This window comes from Manacus candei, unplaced genomic scaffold (assembly GCF_025592945.1).
Source record: "Manacus candei isolate 608988 ecotype Guabito, Panama unplaced genomic scaffold, ASM2559294v1 h1tg000036l, whole genome shotgun sequence".
Lineage (NCBI taxonomy): Eukaryota > Metazoa > Chordata > Aves > Passeriformes > Pipridae > Manacus > Manacus candei.
In genome coordinates, this window is record NW_026138084.1 from 452,444 (window position 1) to 477,285 (window position 24,842).

The 24,842-nt window shown below is 50.3% G+C and overlaps 1 protein-coding gene across 1 annotated transcript in view; it reads left to right on the forward strand.

Moving 5' to 3' along the window:
- Positions 1 to 24,842, forward strand: part of BSN (bassoon presynaptic cytomatrix protein) — a 93,443-nt gene that overhangs the window by 28,008 nt on the left and 40,593 nt on the right. Inside the window, exon 3 of the mRNA XM_051793146.1 lies at positions 20,715 to 21,497. Within this exon, the coding sequence (XP_051649106.1) occupies positions 20,715 to 21,497 (783 nt within the window). The remainder of the gene's footprint in view (positions 1 to 20,714; positions 21,498 to 24,842) is intronic.

Sequence of the window (24,842 nt, forward strand, 5' to 3'; positions counted from 1 at the left end):
GGCCATGGTCCAAAGCCTTCTCCAACCTGGCTGTACTGGCAGGAGTGGTGCCTGCCCACAGCATCACCTCCAGCCATTTAGCAAATGACTGAAAAAAACCCAAATATTGAAATTATGAAGCTGTTCATACACTGCTTTTCTTAAGAGCCCATTTCTCATTTGGTTCACTGTCCCAATTTTACACCACAACAGTGTCCAATTTTCAGCAAACCCCACCATTTTTGTGAATTAAGGGCCTAATCTAAATTATTTACTCTTCAGGAGGCTTTGGCTTGGCTAGTGACCACTGGTTCAGTAGCACTGCAAGCCAAGGGCTGTGCTCAGGGTGCCAGGGGTGTTATTAGTTCTGCATTAAACAAATGGCTGTTACTAATGGACAGTAAATCCTCATTTCTTCCTCTCATCCATCTCCTCTCCTGCTGGTCATTCACTGAACATCCAAACACTTACAGGTCTCTGATGCTGTGTAAGCATGGGCAAAATCCTCATGGGTGTCATTGCTTTTACCCTGGGGTCTAGGAGATGCTGCAGTGATTTGGTGGAAGTAGCTTGGTGCAGGTCACTCGTGGTCTGGGTAGCTCTGAGGTCACTGGAGCACAGCTGTAATTTATATTTCTGTGATTTCTGTGGCTTGAAGTCATGTTTTACAATATGCTGTGCTCTGATGCACTGCCCCGTGTGTTAATGTGGTGGGTTTGGGGGTGGAAACACCAAGGGCTGAGCAAGGAAGGACTGAGTGAAAACAGGGATCTGCTTGCCAATAGATCATTAAATATGTTTTTATGAGAGATTTGATTTCCCTTGTCTCTCCCTGCCTTTTCCAGCAACGAGAGGAGTCCATCTCCTCTTTAGTTCTTCATTGAGAAGCTGCAGGGCAATGGTGGCGTGGCATCTACTAAATTTCCAAGTTTTCTCTGGGTGCATCAGCTCCGTGTTGGACGTAGCTTTTTGCAATGGGAGTGATGGCAGAGGATGAGCCACAATATTACATTTACACAGTCTCTTCTCTTACTGAACAGCAAAACCAACCAGGATTTCTCCTGCCCTTAGGACCTCAATGACACTTTGTTTTCCTGGCCATGAAGCACCTCCAGCCCCAGCCGTTGACATGCGGCACCACATCTCCAGGAGGTGTTATTGTGCTCATGCACAAAGCCTGTGTTTAGAGGTTATAGTCCCCTCTCTTTTTAAAGAATGAGTGTTGAAAAAAACTGTTTCTCTGGTCTGACATCCCCTGGGGCATTTCACACCCTGGTGTCCTGCTCATGGTGTCCATGGGTAACTGGGGAGGTAGGGCTGGAGGGTTGGCTCTGTCTGCAGCAGTCCATCCTTCTGGGCACCTTTCAGTAAGTTCAGGACTGTGTTTTTTCCTCCTATGATCAGATCAAACCCCTGGACACCCTTGGGCAGGCAGGGTTTGTGTTCTGCGGTGTTAGACAGCTTTTTGCGTGTGTACGTGGTAGATTGCACCCTACATCCAGCCAGACCCCTGCACTGCTGAGTCAGATTGCCCATTTCAGAATGATTTCTCTTTTGAGATCATCCTTCTTTACCATATAGCTGTAAAAATAAATCTGTCGTTAGCATTACGTTGCAGATCTGGGAGAAATTTTCCATTGGATCAGGCTGCACAATGGGAGAGAAATAAGAGTTTTATTCCAATTTGCTCTTTGTTTTTAGCAAAGCTTCAACCAGCAGTGACCTGCATCTGCAGCAGGCGATGCTGTTTGCAGGATCTGGGGCTTGCCATGCCTGCTGCCTTCTCCTAAGGATGCAGCAGTTTGGGCTGCAGCCCCCTGGGCAGGAATGCTTGGCCCAGACTCCTGCCACAGCGAAGCTCCCATCCCGATGCCCAGGGTCAGCATCTGCACCATGAGGTGGGACCGGAGCTTGATGGGGATGTGCCCACTTAAGGAAGCCCTGCAGCTCTCCTCAAGAGCACCCTGTGAGCTAGGCACTAAAAATCTGCTCTTTGTGACTGCAGTGGATAGTCTGCATTTTTTGTGGTGAGAAAATATTGATAGGAACCTGGAATTTATCACCCTGGACCAACCGGTCTCATGTGTGTGTATATTTCCCGTATTTTAGCCCTTCCTCACCATCACCCTTCACTTCTTAATCCCTTTATCCCTACACCAAGTGTCCCAGCCCTCTTGGCATCCTGTATCTGCAGTGGTGCAGTGAAGGATGTGTCTGTTATCCCTTGGTTAGACTTCTATTTATTTCTGCTCTATCTCTTTTTTTTAATGGGGTGATTAACACCGGGTAAAACAACTCATGTGAAGCTGGAGAGCAGCACACTTGTCTTGCTGAGCCTTTCTACACAGAAATGGCTCGTTTGCCTTTTTGGTCCCTGCTGCAGCCCGAGCAGGAGCTTCTCCCAGCCGTCTGCAGGGACGTGCAGCTCGTCTGTTTGACAGATCACAATTTAGGTTGGAGCCCACGAAGGAAAGCTCATGAGTAATTCTGGCCGTTCCTCCCAGTGTGCCGCCTTTCGCTGCGCTCCGCGTGGATGATTCAAATAATGCAAAATGTCAAAAAATATCTTGGCTAAACGGTTGCTGGTGACTAAGGGGGCTAGTGTTGCTCAGGGTGGGTCCTCTCCACTGACAGCCGGTGCAGGAACTGTGGGAACACAGGAGGGGCTGTGGTGACGCCTTAAATTGTTCGGAGGGGATGGGAGAGCGTGGCTTCCTGCAGGCTGGAGCGATGCTGCTGCGGTACAGAGGGGTAATTAAAACAACTGCAAGTAGAGAGGAATCCTCCCGAGGGATGGGAAGTGGCCTGCTTTCTGCTTGGCATCTTCTGCTGCTTGCTAAATACCAAGCCCAGCAAGCTGCGCGTGCTGAGCCGCCGCCGCCCTGCGCCGTCCTTCCCTCAGTACATTAAGTTACAACAAGCTGTTTGCTTGGACGAGACATGGTTTCCCTCTGGCTTTCAGCTCCCAGATCACTTTATCATTAAAAAGAAGAACCGGCTGAGGATCAGAAGCGGTTGTCAAGCTTTCCAAAGCGGAGCGGGGTACTGAGTCAGAGGGTCCCTGTGTTTTTGAGAGCTTTGCTGTGCCTGCTGCTTGCTTTCATTTCACTCCCCTGAACATCCCCAGGCAGAGCAATAAGATCCTTTACAGCCTATGGTGATGGATGGGGATATTTTGCTCACATGGATGCTACTCCAGGTTTTCTCACTAGTGAAAGCACATGAAATCACACATGTGGTTGAGTGTCCCTCTGCATCCTGCTTACTGCACAGGCAGTATCCCAGAGAGCAGGAATTGCACAGGGCTTTATAGCCCTTGCTTGTGTGGTCTGGTTTGCAGTGTGTGCTTGGTGCTGGAACGCTGCGCTGCCTCGGGGAGCGCTTAGGGGGAAACTTCAAGAGCTTTCAGTGCCTTGATGGGGATTGAGTTAATCCTAGCTGAATTCATTCCTATTTACTGTCTTTCTGCAAGCTGCAGAGAGCAGGGTGGTTATAAGGAAGGGTGTCAGACGCTCCACCCTGGCACCCACTCTGTACCCTGGGGGCTGCATCTCTGGTGTAGGGGTGCCTGGTGGGAGAACCCCAGTGAAGGAGGAGATGTTATGACATGGCTCTTCCCACCGTAGCTGGTAGTGACATATGAGGTCCATCTGGTCCCTGAAGACAGAGGTGGTGGCATCTCATCAGCATCTCTTGTAACCTGAATTTAGCTGATCACCATTGCTATTTATGGAGCTGTGTGGGCTCCCATCACCAGAAACCAAATTGTTTCTTCCTGACCTGCCTCTTGGCCGTGGTCATGTTTAGGTGCTAAAAAGCAGACTTCTGAAAGTGAATGCCTTGAAGTGCTTGTGGGACAGCAGTTCATGCCTGCAGTGGTGTTCCTCCCCACCTTAATTCAAGCCTTGCTCCCAGATCTCACCCCCCTGCTGTACCCAGCTCCTCTTCTCAGAGACATAACAGACGTCCCTGCTCCTGGGCAGCCCAGATCTGAGGGGTACAGTGCTAATGGACTGTGAAAACTGGTTATTTTAACTCTGATTGAAGTGCTGTTTTTTCTGGGCTGCAAACCTTTTGATCAAGGACAGCTGAAGGGTGGGATGTTTCCGTTCTGGAGTCAGTTTGTGTTCTAAATAGGCTGTGCCGCTGGCGTGGCTTTCTGCTCTGAGTAAATCAAAGCCAAGTTGTTGGAATGGCTCAGTAGGGAAATCCAGAGAGCGAGATGTGGCCTTAATGGGATGGGAGTAGACTATGCAGCAGGCTGGTGGGATTAAAGGTTTGTCAGAAGGAGTTAAGGCATGGACGTAATATGGCACTATACCAGCTGGAAGTCAGTTTGGAAGGACTGAATGACCAGTGTGTCTCTCCCCTTCCTCCCTTGCCCCCTGCCCTGGACACTTTGATGCCCATCTCCTGCATCCTAATGAAGCCCAACTGCTTGTGCAGCAGCCTTACAAAGAACCCCCAGGACGGGAAGAAGTGTGAACACTGACATTTTGCTCCCTCCCCAGCTGTTCTGCCACACCCTTGCTATGTCCAAGCCATGGGGGCAGACTGGCCAGACCCTCGAGCTGGAGACCTCCTTGGAAGAGACCCAAGTGGCGGGCAGGATAAGATATGCCCATCAGTCTTATGGAGAGGAAATTTTGTGCCCACCTACCTCTGGCCGCCCTCTCCCCTTTCTGATGAGCACGGCACAGTATTCCCATTAGGCGGAAACAGAAGCGCAAACACTCGGGCTCATCTGTTCAGCAAAGCCAAGATTATTCTGAATCATCCAACATCCTTATCAGGGCGCTCCAGCCGGCGCTTGCATCAGTCACAGCGCGGGCTGGCGGAGTCGGCGGCAGCGCTCGGCCCGCTTTAATTGCCACGAGCCAGCAGCTATTTGAAGCCCTGTCCCCAAAGAGCAAACGAGCTCGTCACTGCGTGGAACTCGGCTCTGCAGGAACCGTGGGATCAGCAGGCGTTCCCTGTTGAAAACCTGCTAAGGATGCAGGCCTATAGGGGTGCATGGGAAGTGCAGCAACCAGCTGGGCGTGGTGGAATGGGCTTGGATCTGCGAGTGGGAGCTCCCCTTGGGATTCTAGTTTTGGGATTTTTTTTTTTTTCCCCTAATTGCAGAGTACCCTGATGCCTAACAGGCAGGGAGGGAAGCTGGAAAGGCTGTGTCCCTGCGACTCCTCAGGTGTGAGGTTCCTCCAAAACCAGCTTTGTCATGGCTCTGAGCTGCACGTTTGTTCTGTTCTCTCAGGTGTACCATGTTGTCTTTACTCCCTGTGAGACATCTCATCTCTCTCCTGATCTCCTGGAAGGCACTGCCTGCTGTGTTCACCTCTGTTCTCAGTGTGACGCCCAGTAGATAAAATACCAGGTCTAGTGGAAAAGTCTGGCTGAAAACTAGGTGGTCTGTACTAAAATTACTCTGGGGACCTGAGGAAGGGTTGAATTACCTGTGTTTCTGGATTCCTCAGAAATAAGGAGCATACTTATTGTGGGAGAAGCCTGTCCTTGAGCTCACCTGCCTCTGTTCTACTCTATGTATTGCAAAACCTTTGGAGCTTTGAGAAAAGCAAATACACTTGGTGTTTGATGGAGCACAGCATGCTAATGCAAGACCAGCAGTGCTGGGATCTATCCCAAAAGGTGAAGCCCAGTTAAAGTGAGCCCTTGTGCCTGGGCATGGTGCTGTCATCTTGTCTTAGCACCTGCTCAAGGGACTTTTGGCAGACTAGGGCACGAATCCCCATTTTTCTTGGAGTCCCAAGTCAGTATGGAGATGCTGGGCCAGGCCAGCTCATACCTTTAAATCTGTTTTTAAACATTCTACCTTATGTTCTGACCTGCCATATTAATTTTCCAGCTGATATGATTGTGGCTTTCAAATTGGAGAGTGCGTTGAGAACTATCCCCAAACAGGCATGCTGCTGCTGCCATCTGTCTTTGAGCTGCTTCTGGGATCCCACTATTTGCTCTCAGCAGACAATTGTTATTGCTTTATTGACTTCAGAATTAAAAACGTCCAATACCTTCTGAAATACTGTTTTCCATAACTAGGTGCTAAATTCCTGTTGACGCCTGGGATACATATTGAAATAATAATAATAATAGTGCTTTATGCAGATCCTGAGCATGAAGTTTTTGCAGTTCTGCCCCCCAAAAAGTCCGATGATCTGATGGTTTTGAAGGACATGTCATTTGGAGGGCTCTGAAGAGCTTCAGTGCCATTGCATTAAGGGATCTCCAAGCCATGGCACCCCATGGGTGATATGTTACTGTTTGTAGAAAGTGAAAGCTTCAGTGCATTTTCTGATGGTTTTGGCCAGCACAAGCTGTTGCCCCAAGTCCTGCTTCTTCTCCAACCGACCCATTTTCCCATGTCCTCCTGTGCCACCCAGCCTGCATCCCACTGGGAAGCAAAGGTCTCAGCAGGGTGAGACCCTCTCCCTGTGTGAGTGGGTCCCTGTGCACCAAAGAGCAGCACTGCCCAGGTGATGTTGGCCATGCACCGTGTGCTCTGTCGCATCCCAACTCCTGCTGCATCCCATGATTCAGACCTGCTTCTCCTTTTCTTTCTCTGCAGAGTGCCAGGAGTCAGCCCACGCCAACAGACACGGCTGTGGGCAGATAAAAGCTTATGGGAAGGTAGTGTTTATTTGGATGGCAAATGTTCTCCCCCCTCCAGGTGCACGGATCCTGCTGCTTCCTCCTTGCTGGCCAATCCATCCCTTACCTGCCTGGTTTAAGGCAGTTTGGGGCTGATTGCTCGCAGTCAGCATGGCTCCCACTGTTCAGCTGGAGGTTTTGATGCACAACACTTGAAAATCAGAGGCAAGACCTCTCCAGCTGAACCCCTGAAAGTGGAGGGAGCAGCGATCCCTGCTGCTGTCTTACCTGCAAAAAATGCCCTGTAGGTCATCAGAGTCAGTCCCATGGCTGGTAATTACAAACAAGTCGCCTGGGTTTGCAGCCAGGGCTTGAGGACAAGATTTATTGTTTCCCTGCAGAAGTGGTTTCTAATTGGCATTGGAGCAAATCAAAGGGGGGTTGAAATCAGTGTGAACTGTGCAGTTTGCTCCTCTGTAGTTTCCTTGCTGTCTGGGCGGACATGGAGCACTGCAGCTGGCATTGCCCATGTGCTGCTGCTTGGAGATTGTTCAAAGAAAAACTAAGAAACCCCAGAAGGTGGAGAAAAGATTTGCTTCAGCATTTTTTTTTAATTGTGGTTTTGGTTTTTTTTTTACCTGAGCAATTTCTATTTGCATTTTTTTTGTTTTCTGTAGCAGTTTCTGGTCTTGTCATCGAGGACTTGGCCCCTCATTTGAGCAGAGCGAAACTGGTTTTTGTTGTAAACTTGCCTGGGGTGTTGAGTTGGGCTGAGGGGTCCTAGGCAGGTTGCTCTGTGGTGATCCTCTGAGCCCCCCTTCAGAAGGGCTGCAGAGAGCTCCCCTAATGGGATGACTTTGCATTTTGGCTAGGGTTATGATAGAAGAGACAGTCTTTTGACTGGTAGGATCCTTTTTCATTAAGAGTTTATTCACCTTGCCGGTGTATCAGTTCAGATCTCCATGGCAATGATGACTTTAGATCAGCAAGCAAAAAAATCGTAAAATTGAATCCTAGAATGGTTTGGGTTGGGAGGGATCTTAAAGACCATGTTGTTCCAAACCCCCTGCCCTGGGCAGGGACACCTTCCACTAGACCAGGTTGCTCCAACCTGACCTTGAGCATTTCCAGGAACGGGACATTCACAGCTTCTCTGGGCAACCTGTGCCAGGGCCTCACCACCCTCACAGTAAAGAATTTCTTCCTAATATCCAATTTAAACCTGCTCTCTATCAGTGGGAAGCCATTCTGCCTTGTCTTGTCACTCCAGGCCTCATCCAAAGTCCCTCTCCAGCTCTCTTGGAGCCCCTTTAGGTACTAGAAGGGGCTCAAGGTCTCCCTGGAGCTTTCTGTTCTCCAGGCTGAACAACTCCAACTCTCTCATCAAATCATGATTTGAATGACCAATTTTAATCTTGCTTTGCAACTAGCTTTTTTTTTTTTTTTTGAAGACAGTGTGATTGCTCTTGTAGACTGGCTGGCAAATGCAGCAGCCTCGTCTTCATGGGTAAATAATAGCTATAAAAAGCCAGTGATGTGGCTCTACAGGTATCTGTTCAAATTCTAATTGTTCATAGATTTTTGTGTTAGAATTGGCACTGTTTACTTAGTAGATGATGACTTAGGAGCCAAGTCCAGGTGCATTTGGATAAGGATAGGAATTCCAACACAGAAAATCTATTCTAGTTCATTTAAACAGGTGACTAAACAAGCTGTTTCTGGTGTTTATAGCTATACTTGTAAGATCTTTTCAGGTTCCATGGCCACCCAAGTGGGTCTTGCCAGAAGAAGGTGAGACAAGAGGTGTGTCTGGAGACAGGTAGTCTGGAGGCAGCTTTGTCAGTGCCATGCAAGGCTGAGCTCCTTTCCTCCAAAGCTGCCTGAGTCACTCCTAAAAGTGCACAGAAACTGCACCTGGAAACACAGAAAACCATTCGCTGGGTCTGAGTTCATGGAGGTGCCATGGAACCCCATGGGAGGTCATCACCAAGAGTTCTGCAGTGTAAAGCTGGTGGCAGTCACTTCTAGGAGACAGTTTACACATCGTGGTCTTGGTGCCAGGACGGGCTCCCATGGATGGATGCCTTCAGCAGGGAAGCTGCTCTCAGGCTGTTTTTACTGGATAAAGCTATGCAATGTCTGTGGTCTGTAGGACAGCAAGTAATGGACTTAGACTGCAAGGGAGATTTAGGTTAATGTTTTGGGAACGTTTCCTAGCAGTGAAGATGGTTAAGCAAAAGCCCCTTTATTCCTCCTTCCCCCCCCCCCCCCCCAGTAAATCCACAACTGATGCAAAGTTTTAAAGACCAAATTAGACAAACATCTGTTGTCAGCAATGCAGACTTGTTTGATCCTGCCCAGGCCAAGGGATGGATCCAAAACCTTTCAGAGGCCGTTACAGCCCTCTCTCCCTGCTGCTGCAGGACATCAGGGCAAAATCCTGAAGCCTTTAATATGGCTTTGTTGGGACAAAGCAGCAGCAGGATGCAGGAACTTCTACAGGAGAGTGAGGAGCGTGGCAGGGAAAGGCAGTGCAGGGTGCCCCAGCTGGAGGAAACCCACCCAGTGCCTCTCCTCTGCTTGTCAGAGAGGCCTAAAGATGCTCAAGGTTTGTGGTAGGGCCCCAAGCCCTGTGGGAAAGCCTCTTGCATCCATCTGGGGTCGCTGGAGCCAGGAGGTGGGCTGTGGTTGATAGAACAGTTTTCACAAACTTTCTCAGTGCTGTGGTTTGTTATACCTCTACTGTGGGAAGGGGGCTGCCTGGGATGGCTTTGTCAGGGGGTTAGGATTAATCCTCCTTCTGGACACCTTCCAGGTTGTTCTCTTGGGTCTCTCCCATCTGAGCATGGTAAGTCCTGGCTGGGTGGGACCTTTCCTCCCCTTAACAGCGCTCCTTCCCCTGCCTCCTCCACAGCACCCTGAGTGTTGTCCCTCATGATAGCCCCTGTGGGCCTCCATCCTCCAGGCACTGCATCCTGCTGTGCCTCACTGCAGCTCTTCAGCTTGGTCACTATCATCTAATGAGATTCCTGGACAAACCAGTACAGCCAGCTTCCAAGGAGGGCTGTGTGGAGCACCCGGCTGTGTCCGGACCCTGAACAGGACAGGGGGATGTGCTGTGGCTGTCTCCTTCCAGGTGCACACCCAAACTTTGTGCCTTTTTAATTTGTTCAATATTCTCATCCTCTGAGCAGCACAATAACCCAAATGAAGGTCTGGGCTGTCTGAGGGGTTTCAGGGAAGATCAGACCTGCCCTGGGCAGCCTATTGCTCTTCTGGCCAGTGTTTAGTACTCAGCCAGGGTGTCTTGGGATAGTGGCATCTGTTTGCATTTCCTCTGCTGCAGCCATAGATTTGTGCTTCACAGATTGTGTGGCTAGCTGGATTATAAATTATTCATGGCAGGCAATTTATCGTGTTTATCTGGAATAATTGAGCAATTAAGTCTGTTTAGGTATGTAAAAAGATTATGCAATGGCTTGTCTATCTTCAGGCCTTAAATTCTGCAAGAGCATTTGTTACATATTTAATCCAGAATAACAAAAAAAAAAAAAGGCTGAAGATACACTCTACTTTGATGCACTGATCCACTACAATGTGTTTATTCACACAAGTTTTTTATTCCAGCAGCTTCACTTATAAATACAACACTGGCCCAGGATAAATGAGACTTAACTTGGCTCCTTCAGTCTGGGGGAAGTGTGAGGCCATAACACCAGGGCTGTGACTGTGTCTCTGAAAATACTTTGGGCTATTTATGCCAGCACCAGGATTGTCATTAGTGTTTAGAAACCTCCGTCCTAGACACATAGGTCAGAGGATCGAGCTCCTCTCCGCCCTCACTGCTGTGCAGTACTCAGATGTTGATGCTGCCAAGGTAATCATCCTCAGTGCAATCACCCAGCACCTACAGGATGGACAAGGGATCAGACCCAGCCAGCACGGGTTTGGGAAGGGCAGGTCCTGTCTGACCAACCTGATCTCCTTTTATGATCAGGTGACCTGCCTGGTGGATGAGGGGAAGACTGTGGATGTGGACTTCAGCAAGGCCTTTGACACCGTCTCCAACAACATTCTCCTGAAAAGGCTGGCAGCCCATGGCTTGGACAGGGGCACTCTGTGCTGGGTTAGGAACTGGCTGGAGGGCAGGGCCCAGAGAGTGGTGGGGAATGGAGCTGCATCCAGTTGGGATCCAGTCACTAGTGGTGTCCCCCAGGGATCAGTGTTGGGCCCAGTTCTGTTTAATATATTTATTGATGATTTAGATGAGGGGATTGAGTCCATCAGCAGCAAATTTGCAGATGACACTAAGCTGGGGGGAGTGTTGATCAGCTGTAAGGCAGGAGGGCTCTGCAGAGGGACCTGGAGAGGCTGGAGAGTTGGGCTGATTCCAACAGGATGAGGTTCAACCAGGCCAAGTGTCGGGTCCTGCACTTTGGCCACAACAACCCCCTGCAGCGCTACAGGCTGGGGACAGAGGGGCTGGAGAGCAGCCAGGCAGGAAGGGACCTGGGAGTTTGGATTGACAGGAAGCTGAACATGAGCCAGCAGTGTGCCCAGGTGGCCAAGAAGGCCAATGGCATCCTGACCTGTGTCAGGACCAGTGTGGCCAACAGGTCCAGGGAAGTGATTCTTCCTCTGTACTCAGCGCTGGTGAGGCCACCCCTGGAGTGCTGTGTCCAGTTCTGGGCCCTCAGCTCAGGAAGGATATTGAGGTGCTAAAACAGGTCCAGAGGAGGGCAACAAGGCTGGGGAAGGGACTGGAGCACAAGTCCTATGAGGAGAGGCTGAGGGAGCTGGGGCTGTTCAGCCTGGAGAAGAGGAGGCTCAGGGGAGACCTCCTCACTCTCTACAACTACCTGACAGGAGGGGGGAGCCAGGTGGGGTTGGTCTCTTTTTCCCAGGCAACTTTCAGTAAGACAAGAGAGCTTGGTCTCAAGTTGTGCCAGGGGAGGTTTAGGTTGGACATCAGGAAGAATTTCTTTACAGAGAGGGTGATCAGACATTGGAATGGGCTGCTCAGGGAAGTGGTGGATTCTCCATCCCTGGAGATTTTTAAAAAGAGCCTGGATGTGGCATCAGTGCCATAGTCTAGTAACTGCAGTGGTGTTGGATCAAGGGTTGGACTTGATGATCTCGGAGGTCCCTTCCAACCCAGCTGATTCTATGATTCTGTGATTCTATAATGGGGAAGTTTGGGGTGTGAAAGGACCTTTAAATATTCAAGAGTGTTTTGTTTAGTCCCTGAGCTACAGCCATTATCTCCCATTGCTTTAATTGTCCAGAAGAGTTCCCAAAGGAGCCAGGAGCTCATGGGCAAGGCTGCAACAGGGACTACTCAGAGCTGATTAAATGTGAGCCTTGCAGTAAATGGATGATTTTATTCTGTGTTACTAATAGTAAACTGGGCTGCTTTTAAATTAGTCTGTTATGAGTCTCTGTTTACTGAGAGCAGCCTGTGCTCTTTATAGCATTATAGCTGTGAATTGCATCGCTGCTGCACAGGGCACCCCGAGAGGCCCCCTGGCCTCATGTATTCCTCTGCTTTGGGCAGGAGGTGCCAGAGAATGGAAAGTTTTGAGCTCCCCTGCTCCCTCCCAGGCTGCTATTTTAGTTCCGCAGGAGACAATGAGTGAGCAGGACCGGAGGCTCCTGTTACTCGGGACGTCCGTCCTTCTGCTGGCGGCAGGGCACGGGAGCAGCAGCAGAAAAAGGCAAAGCAAGCCATTAGGCTTTCCTTGGCCGAGAGGGCTCCCGTGGAAGTCCCGCATTACGGAGCGGGAGGGACCTGGGGCTGCACTTAGAGCACCTCGGCGTGCAAAGCTCGGGAGGTTAAAACCCGGGGTGAGCTCTCTGCCATGCTCCCTGCCCGGGCCCAGGGCACAGCATCCTCCCAGCACGTACAGACGTCCAAACCTTTCATGCGCTCCTGCGGACGGGGAACAAAGGCTGTCTAAACAGGAGCTAGTGAGGCAGCAAATCGCACAAGAAACCTTCCCTAATGAACTGGAAGGACTTGTCCCTTCGCCTCGGGCGGCGGCACTGCCGGCGTGCTTAGCTAGTCAGCGCCTTGTTTGGCGGGGGGACCCGCGCTCCCGGGGGGGACCAGAGGAGCAGCAGTGGGTCTGGCGCTGGAAAGGTTTCCTCTGCCCATCTGCTCCTCTCCGCCAGCAAGGGAGAGTAGTGAAGGAGGGGATGCTCTGACTTCCCGGGGAGCCAGCGGCTCCATCGCTGCCTTAGCCATGGGGAATGCTGCCGGGGAGCACCGTCCTGCCCGTGACGGCGGATCGAGGTTAGTTGCAAAGCTGTTGGGCATGCAGTTGTTTCCTTTGATCGTTTGCTTCATCCCCGTGTCGGTGGCTGCGTGGTGTGGGTAAAAAACGACCGAGCAGCAAGGCACAGGAGCTAGAGGTCGCTTTTGAAACCCAGAGGGTCTGAGGTGGAGGTCAGTGCTTCCTGCCGCCCTTTGGGGAGAGGAGATGTGCTTGAGCAGCCTTGGGTTGGTTCAGGGAGTGCTAACCAGAGAAAGGAAGCTGGTGGAGACGTGACTCATAGGATGAAATGGCACTGTCTTATTCCGCAGCTCGATTCTCTGGACAAACGTGGTTTCCCATCTGTTATTTGCAGAGAAGGAGATGAGTTTGGGGGTTGGTTCCTCTCTCTCGCCAGCAAGCGAGCAAGTTGATTATTTTCTGGCAAGCATTAGCAGGATGATTACTGACGGCTCCGGTGGCTTCCCCTTCTGAGCAGGAGTGCCAAGGACTGGATTTTATTTGTATTGAGATGTTTGAAGATAAAAGATGAGCATAAGGTGGCCTTTTTCACAAGTGCCTCGGTGCCTCAGTGACCAATTCCCCTGTCAATTAAGTGCCGAAACACTCCTAATTGCACATTTTCTCTGGAGCCCTGGGTTCTCCTCAAACTGTGCTTTAGATTTGGACCAGGAAGCTTCAGCCCACGCTGCCTGCATGTTTGCATCCGCCTCCTCTCCACCTGGATGCAGGCGTGAATTCTGGTGATGTCTTGGCATGCAGCATGGCCCGGGGCACACAACAGCTCCCACACCCTGGGCTGCTCGTGGTCCTCCAGAGGCACCTCAGGAGACTCCATCTCCTGGTGTTATCCATCCCCCCCCAGCTCGGACCCTGGCTGGTACACCACATGGCAGCCTCCCACAGGATGCTTTGCAGGCTCCTCACTGCATTTGCACACAGGCTGTGCACTGATCCAGACAACAAGGGCTGCTTTTCCTACCCTCCACACACGAGTTCTGTGGCAAACTGTCCCTGCACTGCTGGAGGAGAAATCAGCAGTAGAGTAATGGAATCCTAGAACCTTGGAATGGTATGGGTTGGAAGGGACCTTAAATATCATCTAGTTCCAACCCCCCCACCATGGGCAGGGGCACCTTCCATTGGATGAGATTGCTCAGGGCCCCATCCAACCTGGCCTTGAACACTTCCTGGGATAGTTTAGTTCTGCTTTAAAACACAAACCCCTAAGTTCAGAATAAGGCATGTATTGGTGTTTGTTGTGTGCTCCACCAGCCAGTCTGAGATGGTGTGGGAAAATGGGAAAACTGATCCACACGGTACCTTTAGCTTTTTCCATCTGCATCAGAGCTGCATCAGCAGCTCTTCCAGGATTTCCTGAGCTTTCCCTGCTCTCCTGCAGCCATTACCACCTCATGCCTTCCCAGCAGCATCCCAGCTCCCCACCACAGCTTGCTGTTCCCTCTGTTCTCTAGCCGAGGGCTGCCTCCTAGCACTGCCTCTTCCCTTGGATCAGGATGTTGTTTAATTGCAGAGTACGTGGCTTTGCCAGATTTCGGCACGACAATGTAAAACACAAGACGTGCCCCCGGAGAGCTCCTCCGGAGTGGATCCGGGAGGCACGGAGGGAAGGGACATTTTGCTGACTGGCTGATTTCGTGAGACAACAGTTCTTCATCTGCAGGCAGAGCTGCTGAGCTGAAGACACTTAAGGACACTCTCAGGCAGGGCACTGGCAGCTCTCAGGAGAGGCCAGGCTGTTGCAGTGTTCCTCCAGGATAAGCCAGGAGCAGCCATTAATGAAACCCTTCTCCATCCAGTCAGTGATCCTGGTGTTGAGCCTCTCTATTAGCCTGATTAGCACAGTACCTTCGTTACCCACTTCCAGCTTGGGTTATTTTTATGCCTGTGACAGGCAGAGGAGGGAGCTGTGACCGTGGCCTTGGGGTGCATCTGCTGGGGAGTGGCTTCCCCTGGGGGGGCTCTGGGGCAGGGACCACTCGGGGCTCTTAGAGTTGAAGAGCTGCTGCCGCGGGTTCACTGTCGTGCTCTTCCCAAATATTGTGGAGTATTAAATACACATGTTTTGGACAACTCAGAGAAAAACCACGCTCCTTTTCTCCTCTGATTTCCCATGAACTTGTCTTCTTGTTTTTCTGGTTGTTGTGCATCCCATTGTCTCGCTCCAGAGGAGGAGCATGGGTTGTATCCTCTGCTGAACAAAGCTCCTTTTCTCTGTCCTGTTCAAACTGGTTACCCTTGGGTGGGATTGATCACGCTGGACTCAAGATGACTTCAGAGCTTTTCTTCCCAGCCTAAAATAATTGTTTAAAACAAGTCAGATGGACTGTGCCCAGTGGCCTCCTCTGACACGAGGTTGTGTAGCCTTTGTCATGTAGACCTTTGTCGTGACGCAAGGTCAATGGCTTTGGCTGCAGTGAGATGGTGTAAATGGGTAGAGCTGCTGAGGAAGAACTGTTCAATCTCAAGTCTCCAAAGTCTTAAATACGATCATCTAAATATGGTGTCTCCTATCCTTTTTGGTTTTGTTATTTTTCTGTAGTAGAATAGCATCCTGGGTGACCTCCAAATGGTCCAAAATAACCAACCCTCAGCAAAGACAAAATTACTCTATATTATAATCCTAAATTTTGGCTTGAAAATATCTTGGATGTTCAGTTATGAAGTTTTTCTGCTTACAGCACTCATTTTAAAGCTTCTACCCACTGCAAAGGCTGAACTCGATACTTGAGATACTTCTAGATCTGTATTGTCTTACCTCAGGAGAACAAAACAACCTGCACCTAACCAGCTCTTCCTCACATCTCCTGGTAACAAATCCTGGGGACAGGCTATTTTCACATAGTTTCCTAAAATAGGTGGTGTTAGAATAACTTTAAAGGCCTTATAAACTCAAGCTGTCTCTATCATTTCAGATCGTTTTTAAATGGGTGTTTTTCTAGAGGGTTCGGAAGCTGCAGTGCACAGGGACAGATTTTGGTCCCCCTTATGTACCTATGCAAAACCCTGCTCTGCAGAGGGTCAGGATCTAGCCCATCAGACCTGTAATTTTATATATATATATATATTTGCTGAGCTTTCCCTGCTCTCCTGCAGCCATTATATATAAAAAATACATATCAGTGTTTGAGCCTGCCTGGGCGCAGCCAGCACGTGCTGTGGATATTCCTGTTACAATTTTTTTTGAGGAAATGCTGATTGGAAAGTTTTCATTCCTAATGGGATTTGCAGATGGTTGGTGCTTACAGGACTGCATCAAGAGGGGGGGAGGCACATCTGGCAGCTGTGACCCCGCAAGCACCGCCACTCGCTGACCCATCCACGCATTGGGGAATAACAAGATTTGGGAGGGGGTTTTGAGGAATATACTGGGGTGTTGGAGGGGTCTGCAGTGGGAAGGGTGAGACTGGTGTTCGTGGGTGTGTTGGGCACTCCATGCAGGGCTGGGGCAGGTCAGGTATTGGATGCAGACATTCCAAATGTCTGTAAAAATTGGATGGTTCAAGCAATCAAAGTTTTTGAGATCAGAATGAGTATAAAAAAACCTATAGATGAAAGGCCTGCAAGCTTTACCTCCCTGAGTCTTCTGCTGAGCCCAACAGCATGTGTATAATTTGTTTTAATGGTTAGAAACATCTGCTGTTAAAAGTGATGCTTAATATATTTGGCTTCCATTTCCAATCATTAGTTCTTTTTATGCCTTTTTCTGCCTAATTAACAACCTTTTAGTACCTGATATTGTTTCCACTGAATGTGCTGCTATATCGTAATCAAGTCACTTCTTAATCTTCTCTTTGATAAACGAAAAAGATCAACCTCTTCAATTCTCTCATTTCAAACGTTTTCTGCATCCCTAGAATGACTCTTACAGATCCGGTCTATATCTCCCGCAGTGTTTTACTAATCTCCTTAAAATGTCGGTGTGGAACCGTTGAGGGCTCTGGAAAGAGTCCCTCGGTGCTGGAAGAGGAGTCTGAGCCACCTCCTCACTCCTACTTCCAGCTCCAGGCTTCCTGCACAGAGCAAGTGCGGGTTTGCCAGGCAGCAAAGACTCATCTTCGTCGATATTTCACATATGGGGGGCTGAACAGGATAATCTTTGAGGTCTCTTCCAACCAAAACCATTCTGATTCTGTGGCTTTACTGAAATCCACCGTGTGTGAGTGGTCTTTGCCATAGTGAGCTGATGAATCAGCTGTGACACTGGTGAATCCTCTTTGTCCACCAGCTCAGCCAGGTAACTAGTCCAAAATACATTTAGCGTATTCACAATTCATATTCTGTAGTGCTTTTTTTTTTTTTGTCAGCATGTCATACATTACTAGGTCAAAACACCTTTTGGACATCAAGGATATTGCTTCTGTGCATTACTAATATCAAATGTGCAGGGCATAAAATCAGGTTTGCTTTACTGTGACCTATTTTTCCTGAAACCACGTTGACAGGCATATATATGAGTGTCCTTCAGTTCTCTGCCCTGTCTTTCTGCCTTGGACAGATGTCTGGCTCTCTGTCCCCTTCAGGCCATACCTTTGCCTTCTTGGATATTCAAGCAGAAGACTCTTCCAGACTTGTAAAATTTCCTCTTAAAAAATGAACATCAGCACGCAGCAGTTTTCTTAGTTCTCTTAGATCTCTTGGATGCAAAATTATTCAGATCTGCCAAATTTAAATGTCTTCTGGTGCTGGTAGATGTTGTTGAATGTTCTTCTCAATTGCTAATAAGTTGGAAGCACTTCATCCTTATAACAAGTGTTATCCTGCTTGTTCCCAAATGTTCCAGGACAGTAATTACAGCATGTCCATCATATCTGTCTCATTAACAGCTCCCCCATCTCCACCCAGTGATGGACCCCTGTCCTTTCTAGGAAGAGCCTGGGTGTAAGTCTTTACTAATCCAACCCCTGAAAGCTTTGATTCAGTGGAGAAGTGGGCAAATAGGACCCAAAAAGAGATGAAACTGGACTATTTGGTTGACCTGCATCACCATCCTCTAAACGCTCCTCCTCTTGCCTGCAGACTCATGGTGCAGGGAGAAAGTGCTCCAAAACCAGTAGAGAAGTAGGTGAAAGAATATGAAAAGAATCATTTATCCTATTACTTCTTCATCACCCAGGCTTTTCCACCCTCCTTTCTCTTTCTTGGGGAAAGGATCTTTGTCAAGATGACTCGGCCCTTCCTCTTTGCTATCTTCCCTCCAGCATCCTTTAAGTTGTCTTTGATGTGTGTAGCCCACACAGTGTGTCATCAGCTGCATCAGTGGAGGCCGGTCAGGCAATTTGTGATAATCCCAACTCAATTTACATTTCAAATGCTTGCTCTGGGAGCCCATCTCCCCACTGTATTCCCTGCAGCTTTCTCCTACTCCTCAGGACAGATGTTCCCCAGCAGTTGCTCACCAAGTCACAGAGAGCAATTGGATGTTCCCTATCCCAATGGATAACCCCCTGGCTTTTTACTGTCTGGGTTGCAGGTTCATTGTGGAAAGTGAGAAAGTTGCAGTGACCACCTTGTTCTCCAGCCCTGAGCTCAGGGAGATCCTGGTGGGCTTGTCCATGATCCATAGGCAGCTTGCCTGGCCATGGGACCCCGGCATGGTGCCTCCCAGTGCCCAGGTTTTCCTGCAGGAGCCTTGGCCAGGGGCAAAGTGGGCACTGTGTGTGGCACAGGAAGGGGATGGATCTCCTCTTCCCCCCATTTCCACCTCACCAGAGGGTCTTAAAGTGTGGGTAAGGAGATTATGTGGAGAGGGAAGATTTGAATTTCTTGCATCTGGGGAACAAGAAGCTGAATAGAAAGGATTGGTTCTCCCTTAATTTGAGCTGATGGGGATGGTGGGCAAAGCTGATGGGATTTTGGTAGACACTCTCTTGAAATAGAATAGTGAGAAGAAATTCCAGGGGGTGTGAAAGCAAAAATAACGGAAGAAATTCTGGATGTCAGAAGAGAGACAGCAAGACCATAGAAAATTATAAAAACCAAAGCACTATTTTCACAAACTAAATATAATGTGGCTCGTTTGGAGCAGCTTGAAGAAACGACAATGTGAAGCAAAATTGCTGGGGAAAAGTCGAGGCTGCTTTTTCCTCGGCTCTGAGTGAAGGACTCGAGCGGAGGCTGGTGCAGAGAGTGGCGTGGGAGCTCAGCAAGCACAGTGAAGGGTGGGAAGAGCACAGAGCTGACATGCAGCCAGGATTGTAGGGTGTTAGGAAGAGCTCTGCTGGAGATGAAGGGGCAATGCAGAGCCTTGGCACCCAGCAGGTGCTGGGAAGAGAGGGAAAGGGGCATGGTGGGCAGGTGGATATTTGTTCATCCACACACCCTCCCTTAGTTTGAATCCATCTTTCCTGGTTGATTTGAATTTCCTCTGGTTTTAAAAGTTTATTATTTGAAGGCTGGGCTTTATGAGAGCCCTCCTGGGGAGGGGACCTGGAAGGAGGGCTCAAGGGCACACCTACCTCTCCTCTTGAGGACTCACCGTCCTGTCTCATCATGGGACCTGCCATAACACCCAACTGCATCTCTGCAGGCAGCTCCTTTGAGCAGAAAGAGGTTGAAGCATGCCTGTGGTTGGGGTGTAGGGGGAAAAACCCTGTGGCCAGGTCATGAATCACCTGTGCCTCCAGCCGCAGGACCAAAAGGCCTCGCAGAGCTGGAACCGTGGGGCTGGGTGAGGAGATTAATATCTCTGCAGCAGGGATTAAGCTGAGCCTTAGAGGTGATCCTGGAACGAGGAGATGGCTTCCTGAATGAAAGGCAGGAAAATCCACATCTCGTGCAGTGGGTGCCGGCCGTGGGATGTGCAGCCCCTGGAGAGCACAGGGGCTGGGAGCTGTCGGATGCTGCTTCTACCTGGTTCTGGGTCTGGGTCTGCTTGTCCTGGGTGCTGCTCCAGTTTTTGGGAATGTTCTGGTCCTTTTTGCCACCTTAGTTGCTTGTCTTGGAGAACTGTTTTGCGAGCAGACCTGGCTGTCCTGCTGACTGTGCTGTATATTAATACTCGTGGAGCCACTGAGCGTCCTGGTGATTCCTCGTGTGGAAAGGCTTGTACAGCCTCTTTAATTAACTTAATTCAGACATTAGTGTGTCACAAGGAACATCTCTCGAGAGGGGAAGTCTTTCCTTTATCACCACTTAGCCAGGGAACATTATATTTTTCATTTGCATCCAAAAGTTCATCAAAAGGGCAAGAGTGAAAATTAACCCTTTGCTCCCTTTGCCTGCCTGGCAGTGAAGATGCATCATGCAAGGAGAATGCACTCCTGCTGTCCTTTACAGGGTTCCAGTGCCAGATTTTGGGGTGGGACATCACAACCCCCACACTGATTCCAGAAAAGCCATCTCTGCTGGCCCTGGAGAAGTGTTGGGCATGGCACAGTGGTGTTTCCTATGGGAAGCACTCAGAGGCTGAGGGGCCCTGGCAGTTTTCTGTGCTAGCTCTGGTCACCGAGCAGGAGGACAAAATTGGGCATTAGGGGAGGCGGGGAGGTGGCCATGGGCCCTGGGAAAGGCCCCTTTTCCCCCAGGGAAGGCAGGGCCTCATGGCTAGCAGTCGCTTCACAGCAGAAGCCTTGGAAGCAGACCAAGGCTAATTAAATCTGGCGTTCACGCTGTCGTGCTGTGCCATGGGTACCTGTGACAGATGGGGGCTGCTCGCCCTGACTGTGACGTACTGGTAGTGAAGAACATGGTACCAGAATGTTTTTCAGGGGCTGATGGCTGGTTCCTATGGCTACGTGGGGTCTGCTGGTGGGAAGCTGGGAGTGTGCTGGGGCTGCCTGCGGGCGTCTGTACCTGCCCACCGCTCACTGTCCGTGTCCTCTCCTTGTCTCACAGGTGAAGGAATGGCTGTGCTTGAACTGTCAGATGCAGAGGGCGCTGGGGATGGACATGACCACCGCTCCTCGCTCCAAGAGCCAGCAGCAGCTGCACTCCCCTTCGCCATCCCCCTCCCACTCCCCAGCCAAGCATCCGCCACCCTCGGGTCCAGATAAGACCCCTCCGGCCCCCCGCACCCAGCCTCAAGAGCCACCCAAACCTCACCCCACCACGCCGCAGAGGGAACCGCATGGCCAAGGACAGCCAAAACCTCAGGAGGCAGCCAGGTCCTCCCCGCAGCATCAGCCAGCCAAGCCTTCCCCCTCCGAGCAGAGAAAGGCACCGGGAGATGTCGGGGCGAAGCCTGCAGCCCCAGCTCCCGGGGCTGGGGCACCAGAGCAGCCCCAGGAGGGGCTCACGGGGAAGCTCTTTGGCTTCGGGGCGTCCCTCCTCACCCAGGCCAGCACACTCATGTCTGTCCAGCCAGAGGCCCCCCCTCCGAGCCAGCCGTCCCCTGGCAAAGTGCCTCCAAAAATCGTCTTCAGCGATGCCAGCAAAGAAGCTGGTCCCAAAGCCCCGGGGGCACAGGGCCGGGCCGGTGCCGCGCCGGCCGCGAAGCCAGGCAAGCCAGAGCAGGGTGTTAAGCCGAAGGAAGTGCCGAAAGCAAGGGTCTCGTGCCCCCTCTGCAAGGCGGAGATCAACGTGGGCTCCGGAGAGCCCCCCAACTACAACACCTGCACGACCTGCCGGCAGCAGGTCTGCAACATGTGTGGCTTCAACCCCACGCCTCACCTGGTGGAGGTAAGGGGGCTGGTGGGGGTGGGTGTCTCCTGGCTTGAGGGTGCGTGTTCTCTACTTGCTTAAAATGGAGAAAAGATGATGTGTTTGCTTTCAAAGGTCAAAATAAACCTTTAAGGAACTGCTGAAGCCAAGTCGTTCCTGGGGCAAACCCCAGGGCCGTAGGCCGTGGTCCTCCACCTCTTAGCAAAGACTTGGATTTCCTGTATGTACGCTGCTTTCATGCTGGTTTCATGGCTGTTGTTGAGGGCACCTCTGGCAGTGCCCACTGCTCCCCAAAGGTGTCCAAGGGTACGGAAATAGGAACAGGTCATGCAGGTGCCAGAGTCACCAACAAGCATCCTCCTCCTGGTGCTGTGGATGAATGCCTTGGCCAGACTTGAGATGAGGCTAATGAGGGATGTTCTGCAGGTCCTGCATCCTTGGATGGTGAGGGTGCAAGGAAAGTGGTATGGGGAGGAAAGTGTCAGGATGTCAGCAAGAAGAGCCTGGTTGCAGGGCAGGGGAATGGGCTGAGCATGGGATGGATGTGGGGATGCCCGCAGTGCTGTTTGAATGTGAATTGTGTGGGTGTCCTGCAGCCTGATGAGATGGAGTGCAGGCAGAGAAGAAGGCAGGTTGAGGTGGTCTGCACTCCACCTAGTCTCACCAGCTGTAGTCGAGGATGTCTCTGAATTATTGTGCTACCTACCCAGATCATCTTCCCAAGCACCAAAAGGGCACCTTAGCCAACTTTAGCAAGGGGAGAGGAGAGTGATACCACTGGGTCTCAGCTGGAGCATTCCTTCCACCTTGGAAGCTAGGGAGGGAGATCTTCCAGACCCTTGGAAAAGAACTCTCTTAAAGCCTAGACCCTCACCCCCTGCTGCATAAGTGATTTGAGACCCTGACCAGAGGAGGCCCAGGGCCTTGCTCCTGAAGTGCTGCATCTTGCAGCCAGTAAGACACGGAATCAATACCATCAGCACATGGAGAAGTTAATGAGAACTTTAAATGACCAGAAGTAGGATTGCTAATCTTGGCTCTGTTCCACAGCAGATAATTACATTTTATGTCCCTAGCTCCACCCTGCAGTTTCAATTACACCCAGTAATTTTCTGTTCTTCTTGATGCTGATGCTGCTGCTCACGGTCAGGGTGGTGGTGGAGGAGGAGAGACACTCTCTCAGCATGTGTGGAGGTGCAAACTCCCCAGATGGCCACCTCCTTGCTCATAATGCTGTTTTCAGTGCCAATGCTCTTCTCCTGCTCATTGCTCCCCCCACTGCCCCCTCCTTACCCGAAGGGCTTGAGTGAGGAAAAAGAGTATCTAGGTGTTTGGTCCCTTGAACCCTGTGTTGCCATGCCCTTGGGCAGTGATGTGTTCCCAGGCTTCAGAAAGCTCAGGGGTTGGTGAAAAGGCTTTAATGTTCTCCCTGGCACCTGGCTGTTAATTAATTAATTAGAGAATTAATTTGGGGTTGTGTTGTAGCCAATAATGTGGTGCTCTCTGCAGGTACCAGGGAAAGGTGAGCTCTCCCTAGCACTTGTCTCCAGGGTCACTAGCTGACACCTGGGATTAAATTTCAGATTTTGAAGGCTGGACTCTGCGTGGGCTCCCTCAGCTCTTGAGCAAACACCTTCAGACACCTTGGGCAAACCCACCCTTGCACGTACGTCTCTCTTAGTGTTTCTTGCTGCTGCTCATCCCTGCAATATCCACGTGCCTTCACATACAGTGAAGGCCCACAGCAAGGTCCTACCTGGGCTTTGTGTTGTCATGGGTTTTGTTTCCCTTTACACAGAACCATTATCCAGTTAAAATGGTTCGGTTGGCTTATGGGATTTATTTTTATAAAAGTTGAGAAAGAAATGCAACACTTGAGCTGTGAATGTTCTTAACAAAACCTTTCTGAGGAAAGGAAAACATTGCAATGTCTGTTAATGTGATTGGGCTTTAGGTTTGCTTGATTTTCTGGGAAAATTACTCTGTGGTCTGATCTCTTTTTGCCTGCAGCTCACATGGGCTTTGTCCCAAGCCCTGAGATTGATGCAAATACCAGAACTCACTCTTTGAAGTAGTGAGGCTTGATCTGTTAATTGCTTGATGAATTAGGACCTTGGCTATAAGCTGCCCTTGGAAGTTGTGTGAAAACTAATGAGGGATTTGAGCCGTGGTCTGGTAAGTGCGGAGGAGCAGAAGCTGTGGGTGAGACGGCAGCACCCTCTGTACACACTGAGGGAGCCTGGGCAAAGGCTCCAAAGCCTGCACCCTGGCTCCAAACAGCATCAGTCACAGGGAAGAAGAGGGCATGGACCACAGTGGCCTGGTTTTTGGAGAAAGGACAGAGTATTGCAGGAAAACAGTGAAAAAGCATGCATTTCCTGCAAATAAAGCTGTCTTATGACTGCAAGTGGTCAAGGCTTTGTCACAGTGTTGTCAGTGCACTGCACATGGTCATAGTTTCATAGCAAAGCTGTGTAACCATCTCGTGAGGGGAAAAAACCCTAAATAATGTTTGCATCCTCATGGAAGATAAGTATTTTTGCTAATGAGCTCCCTTCCCCTGCCAGCAAGGCAGGACTGAACTCACAGTGCAGGACACTGGTCTCCCTGTGCTGGTGTGGGCTGTCCCAGCTCGATGGGAAACGTCACTCAGACTCAGTCTGGTACTTGTTGGGAGGCTGGTGATCCCAATAGTTCAATGGGAGCCAGCACCTCTTCCCTTGGGACCTCAGCTCCTTGGTGGCATCCCACATAATGCTGAGGGTGAGGAGAGTTCCAGCAGCCACTAACTCCGGTGCTTTAGCTTGTGCTGACTTCACATCCATTGTGGCTGTCCAGGAATAGTCCCTGCAAGTGGCTGAGGTGGATCTTGAAGGGAGCTTTGACCAGAGCAGATCCTTGGGAAGGGGACAGGAGGTATGGAGGAACTGCATGCTTAGAGAGACCCCATGAGATGTACTGGCCTGCTGGTGGAGGTGAGACAGTGTTAGGCTGTTGCCTGTGTGTGTTTTTGCCATGTAGATAGGCAACCAGCAGGACATGGCAGGTCCTAGCTGGACAGAGAGTCAGCATTACAAGAGGCTGCTGGTCCAACCTCTGGGCTGCTCTCAGCAGAGCAGGGGGGTGTGGGAGATGTTGCTGCCTGATGATCACTGTTATGAAATGGAGGGAAGAAAATGGAGAGTGAAATCCAGAAAGCAGTGAAGGCTGTTGCCCCTATCTGTAGCCCCCTAAAACTTCTGATTTCCCTGGAAAAAGATGCATTATTATTTACCCATGGCATTTTCATCCCCATCCCACTCCTGATCTAAAGATGGAGTTGGAGGCTCTGTGTCCCTGCCGTCCCCTCCCACCTCTGCAGCT